General features: G+C 42.7%; 1 protein-coding gene across 1 annotated transcript in view; it reads left to right on the forward strand.

Annotated features, from left to right (window-relative positions):
• NEDD9 (neural precursor cell expressed, developmentally down-regulated 9) overlaps positions 1 to 16,925 on the forward strand; it is a 98,263-nt gene that overhangs the window by 15,015 nt on the left and 66,323 nt on the right. Inside the window, exon 2 of the mRNA XM_080578832.1 lies at positions 11,989 to 12,196. Coding sequence (XP_080434958.1) covers positions 12,194 to 12,196 — 3 coding nt within the window. The 5' untranslated portion in view covers positions 11,989 to 12,193. The remainder of the gene's footprint in view (positions 1 to 11,988; positions 12,197 to 16,925) is intronic.

Consider the following 16,925-nt stretch of genomic DNA (forward strand, 5'->3'; position numbering starts at 1 on the left):
AAAAGCCTTATATCCATCACAAGAGATCTTAGAGATACACAACCCTACTGGCACACGTTTTGCAGTGGTGGGGAAACGCCCCCAGTTGTTCCACATCACTCTTCACGCCTACCACCACACAGACCTCATGTCTCCGTACCCCTCTGTTTAGAGGCACCATCAATTTCTCTTACAGAGTGCTTTCTAGAAAGCTTCAAAGAGAAAGTAGATACCTATATCATGTAGAAAAAGCCTCTGGCTTGAGTAATTCCATGGAAAGGCTGACGGGCTCAGGTTTCCTTCTCACCTGGAGCAGTATTTTTAAGGTTCTGTTGTGGAAGACAGTTTTACTACTGAATCCATAGTAAACTGGACTAGAGAAAGTCCTCCTACATGAGGGAAATATATGAGGCTTCAAAAGAATTACTGAGAAGAAAAACATTTTTTTCCTAAAGAAAAAATGAAAGTCTGAGAAAAATATAACCCTTCTTCCCCACATTGTGTTTATTTAAGCTTTGAGCACAAGATATTTAGATTTTTTATTTTGTTTCAGGGTCTTATAATAAGGTCATGTGTCTCACGTGTCAAAATGAAGGTAATTGTGACCCAGTATTTTTCAACCAAAAATACCAAAATTGGTCCTTTCAATTTAAAAAGGAAAAGTTTTTAAAACTGCTAATAAGTCTCTGAAAAATATCAGTTCTTAACAAAACTATTACTTGAGACAAAGTAGGGCTTTTTGGTCATGGAAATGATCTGGAGAAAAACATTAGCCTGGAGAAGAAGAGGCTCAGGGGAGATCTTATTGCTCTCTATAGATACCTTAAAGAAGGCTGTAGTGAGGTGGGGGTTGGTCTATTCTCCCACGTGCCTGGTGACAGGACTAGGGAGAATGGGCTAAAGTTGCACTAGGGGAGGTTTAGGTTGGATATTAGGAAAAAATTCTTTACTGAAAGGGTTGTTAGGCATTGGAGTGGGCTGCCCAGGAAAGTGGTTGAGTCACCATCCCTGGAGGTCTTTAAGAGATGTTTAGATGTTGAGCTTAGTGATATGGTTTAATGGAGGACTTGTTAGTGTTAGGTCAGAGGTTAGACTAGGTGATCTTGGAGGTCTCTTCCAACCTAGATGATTCTGTGATTCCCAAACAACTTCTCTATCAAGGCTGTCAAATGCCTCATTCGTATCCCAGAGACGCTGTTTTGTAAACCAAAACCTACTGCTATCTTGAAAGCAGGAAGACTCCTGACCTCCAGCTTTCACACGTAAAAAGCAGGTTCTGATGTCACCGAAAGATGACTCACAATGCCCCTTTGAACAGTCTCCTCCTGTCAACTGCCCAATAAAAAATGCTTTACACAACTATGAGTTCATGACCACTAAACTAGTGTTTAGTTGGCAAACTAAAGCAGATATCCTTAAAACTGCTTTGTTCGCCTGCGTGCATTGCAGAGCACTACCAGGGCCACGAGGTCACAGATCCCAATCTCACCACATGTAAATCGCTTAGCACATTTGGAGAACACACCATTTGACAATTTGACAAAGGGCAAATTCACATCCTGACTCCCAAGATTCACATCTGCTGCCAACATTGATGGCAGAGTTCTCCCAGTTGCACTCCGGAAAGCTCTGGCCAATTTCACAGGCAGGTGGCTACAGAAGAGCAAGGGGAAGGCAGGGTCAGAAGCCAAATCCCACATATTTGGCATTCCAGCAACTGGAATACCAGTCAGCATGCATAAGTCTTATCACCCACAGCATGTGCTGTCTCACTTTGTGAGGACTTTGAAGTACGTGGAAGGGGCTGAGATGACTGTGGTTTCTTTCACCTCTTTTGAGGAGTCCGGTGCTTGTGACATAATTTAGCTCTTGGATGCCCAAACCACTGACTCGATTGCTTTCCCTAAGCTTCGCCTGTCAGGTCAAATTGCAAAGGAAGAGCTGGCACAGGCAGTAGGATTTTCTCCTATTAAGGCAGGTGGTCCCTATGTAAGTAGGGGACCGATTCAGGGAAAAGTTGGGAAGCAGTGTTTCAGACTCATTTCCTATTTTTTGCATGTAAGGGCAATCACATTTATACAGGTGTAGCCAGGGCAGCTGATAAGCAAACATCACCTTTCCTTTTCATCTGCTGCTGGCATTTTTCCTTTGAAATCAATCTCAACTACAACCACACGCACTGTCTCCAGAGCCAGATCTCTGGAAGATGGAAACTACAGCTCTCCATGCCACAATCACAACAAAGACACAAACTCCTGTTCAGCATTCTGCCCAGATTAGTTCCTTGCATCTATACTGTAGGGACCTGACCAATGACCAGATTTATTTGGATCCATGAACTACAGTGCATGAATTTCACATGAATTACTGTTCTAATCAAGACCAAATGGCCCAGAGATCAGAGCTGTACATACAAGAGCTCTTGTTCCCATTCCTGAAATAAGGCAGCTGTGTATGTCCCTGAATACATGAGATGAGACACAGTCCATCCCCACAGGAGGTACAGAGGGCATCCAGCCCCTGGTCAGGGCTACCTGGCCCACCACTGGCCTGAAATACCACTGCCCCTAGCATCCCATTCTACCTTGCACCAACAAATATGAGGAACATTTAATGACTCAGCAAGGGAAATGCTGTTTTGAACACCAACCCCTGAGCTGGACTGGTGCAAGCCCTGGGCCCAGTCTGTGCAGCAGTCAGTGCCCTCATGAGCTGACTTCCCCTAGAACAGGCCCAAGTCAAGACCAAGTGTCAGTTCCTCATACCATCTCCTGTGGGTGGTACACTGCATCAGAGCTGCTGGAGCATGAAGGTCTCAAAAGTTGCTTTTGTACGTGAGAAAACTGAATACCAGTTATCTGCCAGGGCCATTCAGTTGCTGAGCAGGCAACATTTTACTACAGCAAGAGCTTGCCCAGCACTGAGAAGCCCAGCTTGCCTCCTGGCACCCACCTCCTCAACTCTGCTGTGAGCATCCCTCTCTTGAACCAGGGAATTCCAGGCAAGCCTCCCATGCCGCAGCACAGAGGTTTCTACAAACAAGTGTTTTTCATTATTATTTGAGCTTAAAGAACATAGTTTCCAGAATTTTTTTTAAAAATGTATAGATAAAAGTTTATGTCAGAGGCTCACTGAAATTTGAGAAATGTTTGCTGCCAAGTGTTGCACCCTTTTTGTTAGCAAACAAAATGTACACAGTTCTGCTTGGGTGACTGTATAACTGGTATGCTGAGAAGATGCTGATCTAGGAAAATAACGTGCTGTGATTGGTAGACCAAAAAATTGATACACCAATTAATGTCTTAAAACATTACAAGTGGTTTTCATGTTTATCCCAGTGCTGAAAACAGTTATCCTTTGGCAAATTTTCAGGAGGGAGAACTCAGACTATTTGGTAATACTGCAAGTAAGCCAGGGGAAAATAAGCATGAAAAGGAATGAATTGATCCTCCTGAAGCAGAACTGGACTGGCGCTAAGAGAACAGCATATCCAAGATAATCTTCCACTATCAGAGAAATGGACGGGTGACTATATATAGGGCTTCAAATGAATAGCTGACAACTGACACTTTGCTATGCACATTTAAATATGTACCTTCTTAGATAACTCCTGCCTTTCACAAACACATCTAGTTTCAATAAAAGGTTACACCTGGGATTTTATTTTTGAACACAAGTCTGAACTAGTCCTTCTGTCTGCAATTACAGCCCTGACAGCTGAAACTGTGGTTTACTTCATCAGTGGTCATTCATCTCAGACATGGCACTAAAGAGTTACTGTCACCTCGGATGTAAGTCCCTTCCACTAACGTCATAATTCTTCAGGCAGTCCCACAAACCTCAAATCTCTTAGCCTCATGTGGAAAATCATTCATAGCAGCTGAGGAAACTAGAACCAGGAGCAAACAAACACAGGCAGCTACTCCACTGTCACAGAGGGTGTTTAAAAGATGGAGTTTGCTAGCCAAGCCCCTTGTGCAACACACCCTGCCACCATGGCTGCCATTTTTGCACAAAGCATGGATCCACAGCCTGAGACCTCATTTGACTACTTTGTCAAAGAGGCCCAGTTTTTGTAAACAACTAGAGCTATTATTCACAGGTTTGCATAAAGCAAAACTGGAAGAGATTGTGGTTCTCCTCTTACTTTACAGCTCAGCTGCAATGCAAGGAAACCAGTGTTTAATTCTGTCCCTCCATCTCACTTGATTACCCACAACCTTTTATGAACATACTCAAGCCACTTAGTTGTAAAGCCTTGCACAAAAGGAAGGAAGGAGTCCTCATCTGTTCTGTTTCCAGCCCCCTTGAACTAGCTGGCTCACCTCTTGATCTGCAAGTGCCCCAGTGCTCAGGCCAGCGTAATGCAGCAAGTCAACACTTACACCGTGCAAAAGTATGAGAGCCATTCAGAGGTTCCCAACTCACCTCATATGGTGAAGGGAACACAGGCAGCAACTATCAGTTAGGCAAGAGAGTAGATTAATCATTATCACAAACTATGGCAGTTTCTACAGCCCTCCCTCTATAGTTCTAATTTCATGCTCCATCCCCTAAGAAGTTCATATTTAGGCCAGACCAGTACACACCCAACATCTTACAACCAAACCATTTAACTGGATTATTTGTCCTCAACACTCAAGTCCCAGTGACATTTACAAATACTAATTCAATAAGCTGATGCATCATGGCCAAAAAAAGAAATACAACTTGCAGTGAGCTTTCAATGGCAATTGCAGAAGTAGTTCTTGATGTAATTGGTAGCTACTCATCCAAAACACAAATTTTAAATGTGTGTGTTCTCCTGCAGTTTTGCCCATTTTTGTTATATGTGTTGTGTATAGACTCAGTGTTTCTGCCTCTGTTCAGTGAGCTACAGTCACCCTTAGCAGGCAGTCAAGAAATCCCCTGAGTGCAGCTGGCACTAAGCCACCCTAGGTGAAGTTAGGGTGTGAAGATGCAAACTGCACTAGGGAGAGGGGAGTGTGCTGCTTCTCTTCTCATCTTCGCCATGGTTGCAGAACTTCTGGCAGAGGGGTCAGACACACCACCAAGGTGTGCCCAACCCTCACCAGCTGATCATCACCTCAAATACTTGAGAGGAATTGCAAGCCTTGCCTCAAACTCTGGGCGGATAAATTTAATTGTTGGATGTCTGTCTTGCCTTATGTCAGAATGGCTTGCTTGTAATAGTTAACTCAATGGAGAAGTCACCTCTTTGATTTCAAAACTGATGCTAGAAAGAGAGCTACTGACCCGTAACTTTTTCTCCTGTCTTTGGTGTGGTATAAAGCAAGCGTGAGCTAGCAGATGATCACAGCCACAATACTGGGTTATGTTTACACAGCAGAAGCTTCTGATGATGCCTTCCTCTACGATACTGCCTTTAACAACTGTTTCCATACTACATACAAGTGCAGGGCTTGCACAGGATGGAGGACCATTCTCCCACAAACTGTCCAGGCAGAACCCAACCAAGGACCCGCAGCTGCCTCCTGGTGCCATGCTAGTTCTTATTGTACGTTTACTGCCCAGGACCAACCTGGCCCCTGCTCAACTGAGCTCATGGGCCAGGGACTCCTGAGGGAAGCAGGCTGATGTTCATCTGTCCACCAGCAGACACTGGGGGGTTTCTGGAATGCATGAGATGAGCAACTCCAGGAGGCAGCTGCAGGAGCCATTTCACCTCCCTCAGGCTTAGCTCTGCTACACATGACTAATTCGTCACTTAAAACCAGAACATAAGGACACCTGATGGTACACACACTTCCAATAGGACAGCTGATGCTTCATTTTCTTTTGACTTTTAACTATACTGCTTATTCTGCTTCTACATTAACTCACCTCTCCTTTGTCTGCTGTTCATGAGGTCCTTTATGACCTCCTGTGTCTTATGACTTACCTCCCTCTACCCCACCACACAGCTAACAGCTCGGTGGGTGGTAATCTGTGGCATCGTAGAGGGGATAACACAAAGCTGTAGATTTGCCTACAAGATTTGGGCAATAATCTTTCCTAGGTATCTCATTCAGCAGGAGTACAGGTCTGAAGCCTAGTGATGAGGCATGCCTCCAGCTTCTCTGCTACCACCTTGTACCTCCCAAAGCCATGTCTGAACAGAGAAGGTGGCATGGCCCAGTGCACACTGAGCATTGACTGGTGTATCTGATTCCCATCAGTCCCTCTAGAATTGCTCACTATCTGCAAGTATGTTGACACATACCCTAAGTAACAGCTTATATCTGAAAATGGCATTGCACAGAAGTTCATTTCCGATCTTGCAGCCATCTATTGTAATTGTCAATGTTGAAACACTGACTGCTCTGTGACAGACAGGAAATAAGCTGCTAAACACTGTCAAGACTGCAACGTCCTTGCTCATCTGCCTTGGAAACACAAGCTTCATCCACCTCCAAGAATCAAAAGGTTAGGAAAAGTGAATCTTTGCTTTCATTTCCTCACTTCAGACAAGGCAGTTGCGCTCCTGGTGGATACCATCACCAGAACCAAGCACTACATATCATGACCACGCATGCTGTCCACTGCTTTTTGGGCATTAATGAGGCTACATAACACAAGAAGCCACCAAAACTGCTCTTCTGCCTTGAAGAAGTGACATTGCACTGTAATAAGTCTTACTGACGCACCTAGTTCACCTGCCATCACATGTGCCACGTGGAGTGGAAGCAGTCTTGCATCAGCCTACTCTTGTACCTCTCAGGAAGGCTGAGGTGGTCCAGATCCCTTCCACCTCAGTTCTCTCAGCATGGACACAACAGTTTGGATGAGGAGAAAAGAATTATGTACAGATTTGAGACCAATATATCCATTTTAAGTGTGTGCATATACACAAACATGCACGCCAGACCTCCCTGGCACATCTCAGTCCAGCACTTGTAGCATCAAAAACAGTTACAACTTAAAAGAATACTACAAAGTCAAGTACTCTGAATTAAGACTGCACAAATAGCCTTTATACCTGTGTTTCTTAGCTTTAGTCCTCAGCCATGCATTTTATGACTTTTTCCACAAGTTTGCTGCCTCATTCAGTGCCAGTAATTTAAGCATTAACCAGGGGCTGTGCCCTAATAGGTATCCTGTCTAGAAGGACCCTGCTCTATTTATTGTGGAAGTCATAATATGCTGCTGAAATGGTGAACGCTGTTTGAAAGAAAAATCTCATTTAAAACTAAAGTTTTTGTAACCTCAGAATGCTCCTGAAAGCGTTGCACAGTTTCTACAAGATGCCTGTTACCTTATTCAGCCCCAGACTTTGAATGCATACTTTATATTTCTCTACTTCCAGTTAATTGCACTGAAATATTTTGGCCTGTTTTGCTGAAGTGGTAAGCATGCACAAACAGTAAACAGAAGCAGAGGCCTATATTTCAAGTTTAAGTATCATAAGAAAAGAGTTGTATACAAGAAGTGTTTTTTCCCCTCTATTTCATGGTAGTTTGACATAAAAACAAATTTATTTTTTAGTTAAGTGAACTTGTGAGCAAAGTTGGGTCAAAGTCAAAAGGAACTGTCGGCAAATATTACCAATAATTCAAACATGTGGCTTTATTTTCCAAGATCAATCTGTTTATCTAAAGTTTAATATTAAAGTATGCTTTAAATGGAAATGAAAAGCAATGTTTCAGATTGCATTTTTCCCCCTCAAAATAATTATGGAAGAAGTAGACCACAGATAATGAAGGAAAAAAAACACAAAGAAAATACAAAGTTCTGATTCATCAAATATCACAATAACACAATAACCCATAGCAACAGCAAATTGTTATTCCCTTTACAGTCCTCCTACAGAAGGAGGTGGGACAGAAAGGAAACAGAGCCCACATTGTTGCTCCACAAGCCCTGAAGGGAAATGGCCCCTGGAGCAATGCTCAACCATTTACCTGCCAGCTTGCTTAACAGATTCATGGTTTAATTGGGGTGGTTAAAGCACTCCTTTCCCTACCTGGGTTCAGAAGCAGGTATCAGGTTAGGCCCATCCCACACAACAGGAAGAGAGAAGCAGCCCTCAACTCATGGACTGGAGCCAATTACAGAATCTGCACCTGTACTTTGACCCCCAAGAATATCAGCCTACCTGGTCAAAGTCTGGCAGATGTGAACACCTTCAAGCAGCAACTTGCAGTCAGATGTATTAAGTAATTCTCACTGCAGATTGCTCTATGACTGCCCAGGAATTCAAGTGCATTCCTGTAGTTTAAATCAAACACACCTTTTGGACTATTGCAGCCTCAACTACCACGTACCTTTTGAACAGTGAAACCAAGCACCCGTTTATCAAGCTTTACACCTCAGCTGTCTATCCCTGCTCTTCTCCAACTTCTCCCAGCTCTCTTCACTTCTACCTGCTAACAATTCTCTCTTCATGTAAGCATGTGACTAGAACAACTCTTCAAACCAGTTCTTTCTTGAGCAGAGCAGGTTGGATGAGTATTTCCAGCTAGAAGTGTGGACTTTTACCACCACTTATTTTCTGCCCAGGTCTTGTACAAGTCATTTCACATCCTCATACCAGTCCTTGCTCTCAATGTTGTCTGTCCAAGTTTCAAGAACTGTGTCCTTCATCAAATAAAAGTGTAATTCAGCATATAGCAATAAAACTGTGAAGCAAAGACAGTGTCTGTTCATTATGCAGCAAGAGGGAAAAGGCTTTACAGCAGATCTGGAAGGCATGTGGGTTGCAACTTATTTTCTTTTCTTGGTGCTACTAAAAGGTACAAAGTAAAATCATGCATTCTATAGAGCAGCAGCGAACCCTTTCAGTACAATGCTGCCCTTCTTTAGAAAAGAGGTGCTCAAGATTTCATGTTTGCCCTTCTTCCTTAAACATAGCTTGACAAGGATTTCTTCCGCATTTTTATTTTGAAAAGGATTTTAATTGGATCTGTTTTTCCATCATTTTCAGTACCATGATTTACACTGGTAAGCCACACATCACAGAAGGATCATTTTGCAAAACAAGTGTTTTCTGTATGCCTCACAGTGGAATGAACTTATTAATTGAAACGTAAGGGTAATAATCCCACAGCATCAATTTGAGAAGCCCTTATTTACTTTTGAAGTACCTTTTATTTCCCTAAGGTAGGAAGTTCAGCAGTATCAGAGAGCTAAAGTATTCTACAGCCTTTTGTTCACAGGATTTAGCATAAGACTACTGCTACCTAGCATGAAAGCAAATAGCGTCCTTCAAGATTTTCTTAATTAAGCAACAGGGATGAATGCTGTGTGGACCTCATAGGCAGGTTTCATGCCTCTCTAGGGAAGAGGAAGAAAAAAGCAACAACAAAAAACCCTACCAATATTTAGAGCCTTGCTCGATGCCCTTACTAAAAGGCCATCCCACTTTACTCTATGACAGGGATCCCTCAGCTCCCCAGCTGTGTGGCCCTTCCTGGATATCATCAGGTCAGAAACATATCGCAGGAAAGCAGGGGCACTGCTCAGATCAAATACCTTGCTTACACTCAGGAAGTTTTGCTCCAGAAATAGCTCAGACAGCTTGACCTACACTATCTGTAGGCAAAGGAAGTTAATGCAAAATTACTAGCATTATTGCAATAACATAATTGCACCCCAACACTGCACCTGTAAAAATCCCAGCACTTGCACAAAATTCAGTGTCAGCATATCTCCCAGGTCACAGGAGAGATACGTGGTCAGCCAAAACAGGAAACCCTAAGCATCCATGGGTTGTCCAGCCCTGAGGCTGCCCTTCACAAGGTCACTTCTTGCAGAAGAGTTGTCCTAGGGCAAGACAGAGGGAAACAGTGTTCCTGTCCTCCACTGAGAGATGACCACAAGCAGTAGGTGGCTTAAGTCATAGAGGCTGGAGAGGAGGAAGAAGGGTGCCAAAGCAATTGTTAAAGCTTCTACAAAGCAAAGTCCAGAGAGAGGTGACTTAAGCAAGGCCAGCATCACTGGTTCCACAGCAAGGTGGCGCATACTGCCTCCATTAAGAGTCTTCCTGTTAGTATCTCCCACCTGGCCTCTTCAGCGTAATACCTGAGTACAGTTCTGGGTGAATATCAAGCTAAAACAGTAGGCTAGATGCAACCATCTCCTTTTGTCCCACTCATTCCTCAGGAAGCTTGCTGTATGTTATGTATGGAAAACTTTTTGTTGCTGTTATTTAAATCCACTCCACATTGGATGAAGGGCGAGAAATTGAGTTCAATATGTTTAACATGTTTTAGAAGTCAGGGGGCAGAGGGAAGAAACAACAAAAACAGCCATCCAGAAATTGGCTACTATTCACACACCAAGACATAATTTTTTTCTTCCCTGTGAAGTGCTGCTTCTGTGCTTAAGACCCAGACAGAGAGGAAAAATCTTTGCCAAGACAGTTTTCCTCATTTGTTGAGGGAAGAGAAAGGCAATTGCTGTGCAACATTTACTATCAGCCTTGATGTCAACCAAGGACCCTGCAGCTTACTGAGTGCTTTTGTTATATGTGTGTGTGTGTGTGTGTGTCTGCTTTGTTTGGAAGGAGAAAGTGCTAGTGTCATGATGCAAGCATCTTTTAAGAAGGCAATCACTTCTGCCTTGTTCTGTGAAGTTCTGCCCTCCATAGTTTTTGGAGGCAGTGTTAATGTTGTATAAGAAAGTGCCAAACAAAGTCATGCCTCCTAGGTTCTCTGCACACTACAGATGCTAGTGAAGGCATTTTGAAGTTCAGGAGCCACTGTCACACCTTACAGGCTCATCCAACAATTCAAGACAGTCATTTGTGACAAACTATTCTGGATTTGGAAGTACAAGTAGTGAAAGTTACTGACCTCCTCAAGAAAATGTACTGTTTCCAAGGTTTCCTTCAGACTGACTCTCCTGGCAAATGGAGAAGATCCCAAAGCTAAAGAACTCCACTCAACTTCTTGCTCACGCTGTACATTGCACGCTAGAAGGTTTATGTCACAGCTTACTGCAGCCATACCCTTTACCCATCTAAAACTTCACACCCTCCACACATGGCATAAACCCTCTTTTAACTCAGAGGGTTCTCACAGGCTTGCACAGCTATTTCCAGGCAACTCCTATGCTTCTTTTTCATGCAGCTCAGATCTTTCTTTCAGAGATTAAGTGTATCAGAAAATTCCCATTGAGGAACTGCTTATTGTTGGATGGTCACTTACGTATGTGAAAGCTCAGCAAGCAAATCCCATGCACAATAGCAGCTTGTGTGTTCCTTATCAGCATAAGGACAGGGTCTCAGCAATGTGATGTTTGGGTTACTCAAGACAACAAGCAGGTTTGAAAAACAAACCAAAGTGACCTCTGAAAGCATGACTGGTCAGTTTAAAGCCAAATTAATGATCTCCAGTATAGAGATCAGCCTTTTTGTTTGCATAATCCAGATGGCGGTCTGGCTTCTAGGCACTGTCCCTATATGAAGAACATGAAGAAAAATATTAAAAGAGTAAGATATTCAAACCCATAAAATATTGATTTTTTAATCCATGATTGTGGATTGGTTACACTTCGGTTTGCTGGCTGCATTTCTCTCAAAACTTGCTCAGTAAAGCCCACAAAGTAGCTGATTTTCCCCCAGATAAGGTCTGTTTGACCTTTTAGTTCTCCAGCACAAGGCTGCAACATTAAGCTGCAGACTTGCCAATGAAGGAGCTGCTGGAATAAACATTCCAGAGCTTTTGAACAACTCTGGATATCAGCCTTCCTGATAAATGCATTGGGAGCAATAAAGTAAGGCCATGCAGCATGCATCAGTTTGATACCTGCCAAAATTCCTTAGCCCTTAACAAAGATATAAAAAAGGTCACGTCTCTGATTAAAAACACATATTGCTAACAGTGGCAAAGTTATTTAACTGTATTTTAGAAAGAAAGTTAAGAAAGTTTTTCCCTGAGGTCAGTCTTATGCATCGCTAGAACTGTGCAGGGAAACCCTGAGCAGCCCCAAACAGTTTGAATTGGCAAGGCAGAAAGTAAGTAGCTTTTTCCTCCTTTGTTCATCTGTTTCATTGACCTTTTCTTTCAGATGGGGAAAAAAGGTGCTTGGGTCTATGAAGAAATATTTAGAGCAAGGAAATCCTGGAAGTGAAAAGTCCAACAATCGGGAAAGGCAAGAACCCACCAGTTTACTACAATGCAGGATTTTGTATGGAGATAGCTGTCGTGGACGCACAAAGCTCCTGTGTTCCTTTGATTAACATACCATAGGTGGAAGCCAAAAACACCAGACAATGGTAAGTTTCTACAAAGTCAAAAGGCACTTTAATAGAAGCGTAACTGCCTTTTTCATGGAGCTCAGCAACAAAAATGTTCTTTCGTAAGGCTGACTGAATGCCCGCTTTGTTTAGAAGTCAGGCAGAGCTCTCATTGTCAGGTTGGCCACAAGCAGTTTTAGTGCAAAACCTAGGAGAGCAGGCATCCTGGGCAGGCAGCAGTACTGTAAGTCTTGGTAGTAAATGCAGCTTTACTGAACACACTGACAGGAGGATTTTCTTTCAGGAAGAGGGGTGAGGCATCTCCCTAGCAAACCATGTCTCAAGGGAATTGTACAGGCCATTGAGGTACAGTGTAAGTATGAAGATGTGAGGGACTTGGTCCATCTCTTCATCAGAAGGGAACTTTTGTAGACTGTGCTGATCACTTTTCATATTCAAGGGAAATTTTGAGATGTCATCAGGAAGAATTCATGATCTTCTATGGACAATTAGTAAACCAGAGCAATTCAAAACATTTTAGGCAGACTAGATACCACCACTAAAACCTCCACAAGTTTCCAGCTTTGCACTCCTTGTTTGTCAGTTCACAGCACCCCTGCAGCTGAGCCACCACGCAGCTGATGTCACTGCAAGTGAAGCACATAGGCTCAGGGCTGAAACAGCAAGAGGGAGTGAGATAAAGCTGTTGGCCTGCATGTTTAAGAAGCATTTCTTCCATCAACCTAATATGCAAATATATAGGCTTGCCTTTGAATTACCACACACACTCTTTTGAAGTCTAGATAACCATGGAGGCAAGAGTCAAGTTGTGAAGAACAAAGCACATGTCAGTGCTAACTCTTACGCTATAATAAACACTTTATCAGTAATGGCACCAAATTGGAGCTCAACAACAAGCTTAACTTTGCTCCTTAGCTTTCACCCCCCTAAAGAATAGGCTTAGAAGCTACATCATTACACAGGTGATAGAAAAGATATGGAAGTATGCTTATGATGTAATTACTTAAATCATGCCAGTCTCCCAATTATGAACCCACTTCTAATTATCCCAAGCATTCTCATCTGGCATGCACCACTTGAACATTTGTTTAAGCTGCTGCCAGAACACCTTTCATCAGTAGGACAAGGTTGTGAGTAGAAATCCTGTAGCAGAAACCTGAAGACAGGCTTGCATGCCTATCGTTCAGAACTAGCACCATATTCACCACCCTAAGAAAGGTATTTTAAAAGAAAACCACAGTGCAATTTTGAAAGGGGTCTGGGCAAAAGAAATCAAACAAGAACTCAATCCGAGATTTCCACAAGCAACATAAAAGATTTCTTCACTTCTTACTGCTTTAAGAAAAGAAGCATTTTCCAACTTTCAAAAAAAAAAAATCCAAACAGCCCCAACCTGAGGTTGTTTTCTAGCTTGGTTTGGACAGGAGAGAATTTAGATTTCTTTTTCTAGGGACCCCTCAAAATCTGAGATCCAGCCTGACCCTCTCCATATTTTTTATGGATCTCTTAACCTAAGCTCTTTTCTAGAAGCCATACTAGTTTAAGGTTTACTTCTTGACCTTCACTGTTTTTACTTGCCCTCACCTCTTTGCTCTGTAAATTAAAGTTGTCGGTCTTTTACTTCTTTATATAAGACAAGTGCATAAATAACCAGTAAAAATGTCATACATAAGTCATACAATTAAACATTTTCTCCTCCTCATGATGTATTTTACTGAGGTATAAATCATGACTAAAAGGCAATTTAGTGCAGACAGGAATTTTACTGGGGGCTGCAGATCCCCCAGGCTCATCTGGAAAATGAGAAACAATCATAGATGATGCATCTTGCTGGGTACAAGATCCACTGGAGCTAGAGAGTACTCCGTCTAGACTGAGATTTAATTTTCTCATTTAAATCCAGTGAAATATGACTGCACCAGATGCAGTTCCATAAAACATTTGTGTTGGAGTAAGGAGGTTTTTACAAAGCCCAATCACACTGAAGAAACCATGTGGACAGAATGGAGCACTGCCAAATCACAGGAGCTGAAAGGTAGCCAGTGACTCCCTAAGTTCAGCAAGGCTTCAGCTGCACTCACTTTCTTCCTCCTATTAAGGAGAAACTTTCCCCTTTGTCCTAGCCAAAACAAGTCTGCAGGCTCAGACATCCCCCAAACAAGATATGTTCAAATCAAACACCTCCTCCTTGACTTCCAGCAGATTGAAGCACACAACTTCAGTATTTTATCCCTTTGAGCCTTCCGCTGTCCAGAGCCACCAGCTCACAATACATTTTCTGAAACACAAGATTGAGAATATATGCTGATTTCTACAGCACTCTGCCAGCTCCCATTCTGAGGGATCCCAGTATTCTACTTTGTTTTATATGTTTTTTTTACTCAGCCTTCACTGTTTTATCTGCCTTGCAGTTCAGGCAACAAAGCTGACCCCTTGGTCTGTGCAGGCAGCTGCATCACAGCAACATGCCCTTCTGCAACGCATCATGCTTTTGGTGTGAATCTCCTGATGCTTTATACTGCAGTCAGCTGAGCTGCTCTGCAATACTTGTCCAGAGACTGTTCCTAGCTGTGACCGCCTGCACAGAACCTCTAGCATCCAGCTGAATATATACACCTTTCCCAATTTTTAGGGTTTCCAAGCAATAGCTAATCTTGGATTCAGCATAATCAAGTTTTGAGTCAGGCTTCAGCAGTACTGTCCATCCACAGACTGGCAAGAGGAAAGGCCCCTTGCCAAGGGGAGAGGGAAATCAGGATTAAAAACTGTATTAAAACCCACAGAGAAAGGCTGGGAGGGCTGGAACAAGTCCACACAAACAGGGCAAGATCTGACAAGAGAGCATAGTATCTTTCAGCCATCTGTTTTGTTTTTTACCTTAAAGGTGCAGTAAACTGTATTTATACACAATTCCTCAGTATACAAAGAAAGCAACTACCTTATAGCCTTTAAAAGGGGCCTCAGCTGAGCAGCAGTTTTCCTAGCCTGGATTTTGGGGATTATATCTCACTCTGTGAATAATACTTTCATTCATGGGGGCCATAGTTTTTAGTCTATAACCTCTACTGCCAACTGACATAGATTATGTTCCTCTCCACTGAGATACAGCAAGATGGAGGCCTGAAATAGCAGTTGCCTGAAATGTACCTAGTGACAGGAACATTCTGTGCAGAGTTTTATTTCTCCATGATAATTTTTAATGAACTTTGAGTTTCATATCCACTGAGACAGCAAGACAGAGTACCTCATAACAAGTCTTGAAGAAAAACACCAAGTGCTTGGATTTTTTTCCCCTTAAATACAAGCTTCTGAGTAGTCTGAACAAAGTAACTTACCAGCACACGTTAGCCACCAGTGGTTTAGATAAAAGAATCCTTCACAGAAGCCTGGCCCTGGGAACAAGTGCTGCATTTGCTGTTCATCAGAGCAGAAGTCCATCCTCATGGGATAGAGCAGTCCTCAGGAGGTGCTGGCAAAACAGAAGAGCAAGGAAAAAGCCTCAGCCTATTCTTTTGTTCCTGCATTCAACCCAGCAGCTCCTAGACTGCAGACAGTCACAGGCTCAAAGCTGGCTTAGTTCTCTCTTCTTTCCTAGTCCAACACAGTGCATGCCAGGCACATCTCAAGCTCTGCTCTACCAAAGAGCAATGAGAACCAGAGGCATGGCTGAAGGAAAGGTTCAGGTTGTGGATTAATGCATCCTTGACCAGAGAAGTGACACTTCGCAACAAGGATGAGAGCAGAAGGGAGAGCCCAGGGACATAGCTGCTGGTGGGTAACCAGGGCATTTAAGGGTAGGTCTGCTCCAGCTACGATGACTTCTCATACAATCGCTCAAATATTGCCTTGTCCAGTCAAAGACACCCTCTAGATGCTGTGTTTCACTGCTGTGTAGGGTAGCTACAGTGTCTATGTGGTTCACAAGGATTTGCGAAAGAAGTTACAATACATCTGATGCAGTCGAAGTAAAGGCTTATTATAGCAATACAGAGCCATATTACATAAGCCACGCTTGAAATGTATCATCACCATTATTACCCTGTTGGAGGGGGTAGATCCAGAATACCAAGCTAAATAGTGGTAAATACTAAAGCTTTGGAACAAGCCGATGCTAACTTCATATTCAGAACAGACTTTTTCTAGAGTCAGAAGTGATGAGACACCAGACCCCATTTTGGTCTGTCTGAAGTAATTATTACTGAGTAGAATGAAGGGGAAAAACAGAACAAAACCACCCTCTACCTTTCACAGTTTCTCTAGCTTACTACCAGCCAGAAATATTCACATTTTCACAAGAAATACTACTCCATAGATTCATTCTTTTCTGGACATGTTAAGATAAACACAGTAAGGCAGGCCACCCTGCAACCCTTATGTGTGTATGGGCAGATCTATTCAGGTTAACGGGGACAGCCACAACACCTGCAGGGCAGGCTCACACTCCAGGTAAACATTTACCTTTCAAAACGATATCAAATGAAAGGCTTTGGTTTGCCCCAAGTGAACATAGATATTTTCCTCTGGGAATTCTGTTTTGCTGTGTGTTTTTTTTTTCCTGTTAGTTTTTTTTTTTTTAAAAAACACAGTGAGGCAGCTCTCTGAAAAATACCTTTGAGCTTTATTTGCTTTAATCCTAAAACAAGGGTATCTAGCATCTACTGAAATCCCACAAATACACACATTTCTTAGCCACAGTACTAGAACAACATTAAAGAGCACAGATACACCAGGTTGCCTACAAATGATA

The sequence above is a fragment of the Anser brachyrhynchus genome, assembly GCF_964034855.1.
Source record: "Anser brachyrhynchus genome assembly, chromosome: 2".
NCBI lineage: Eukaryota > Metazoa > Chordata > Aves > Anseriformes > Anatidae > Anser > Anser brachyrhynchus.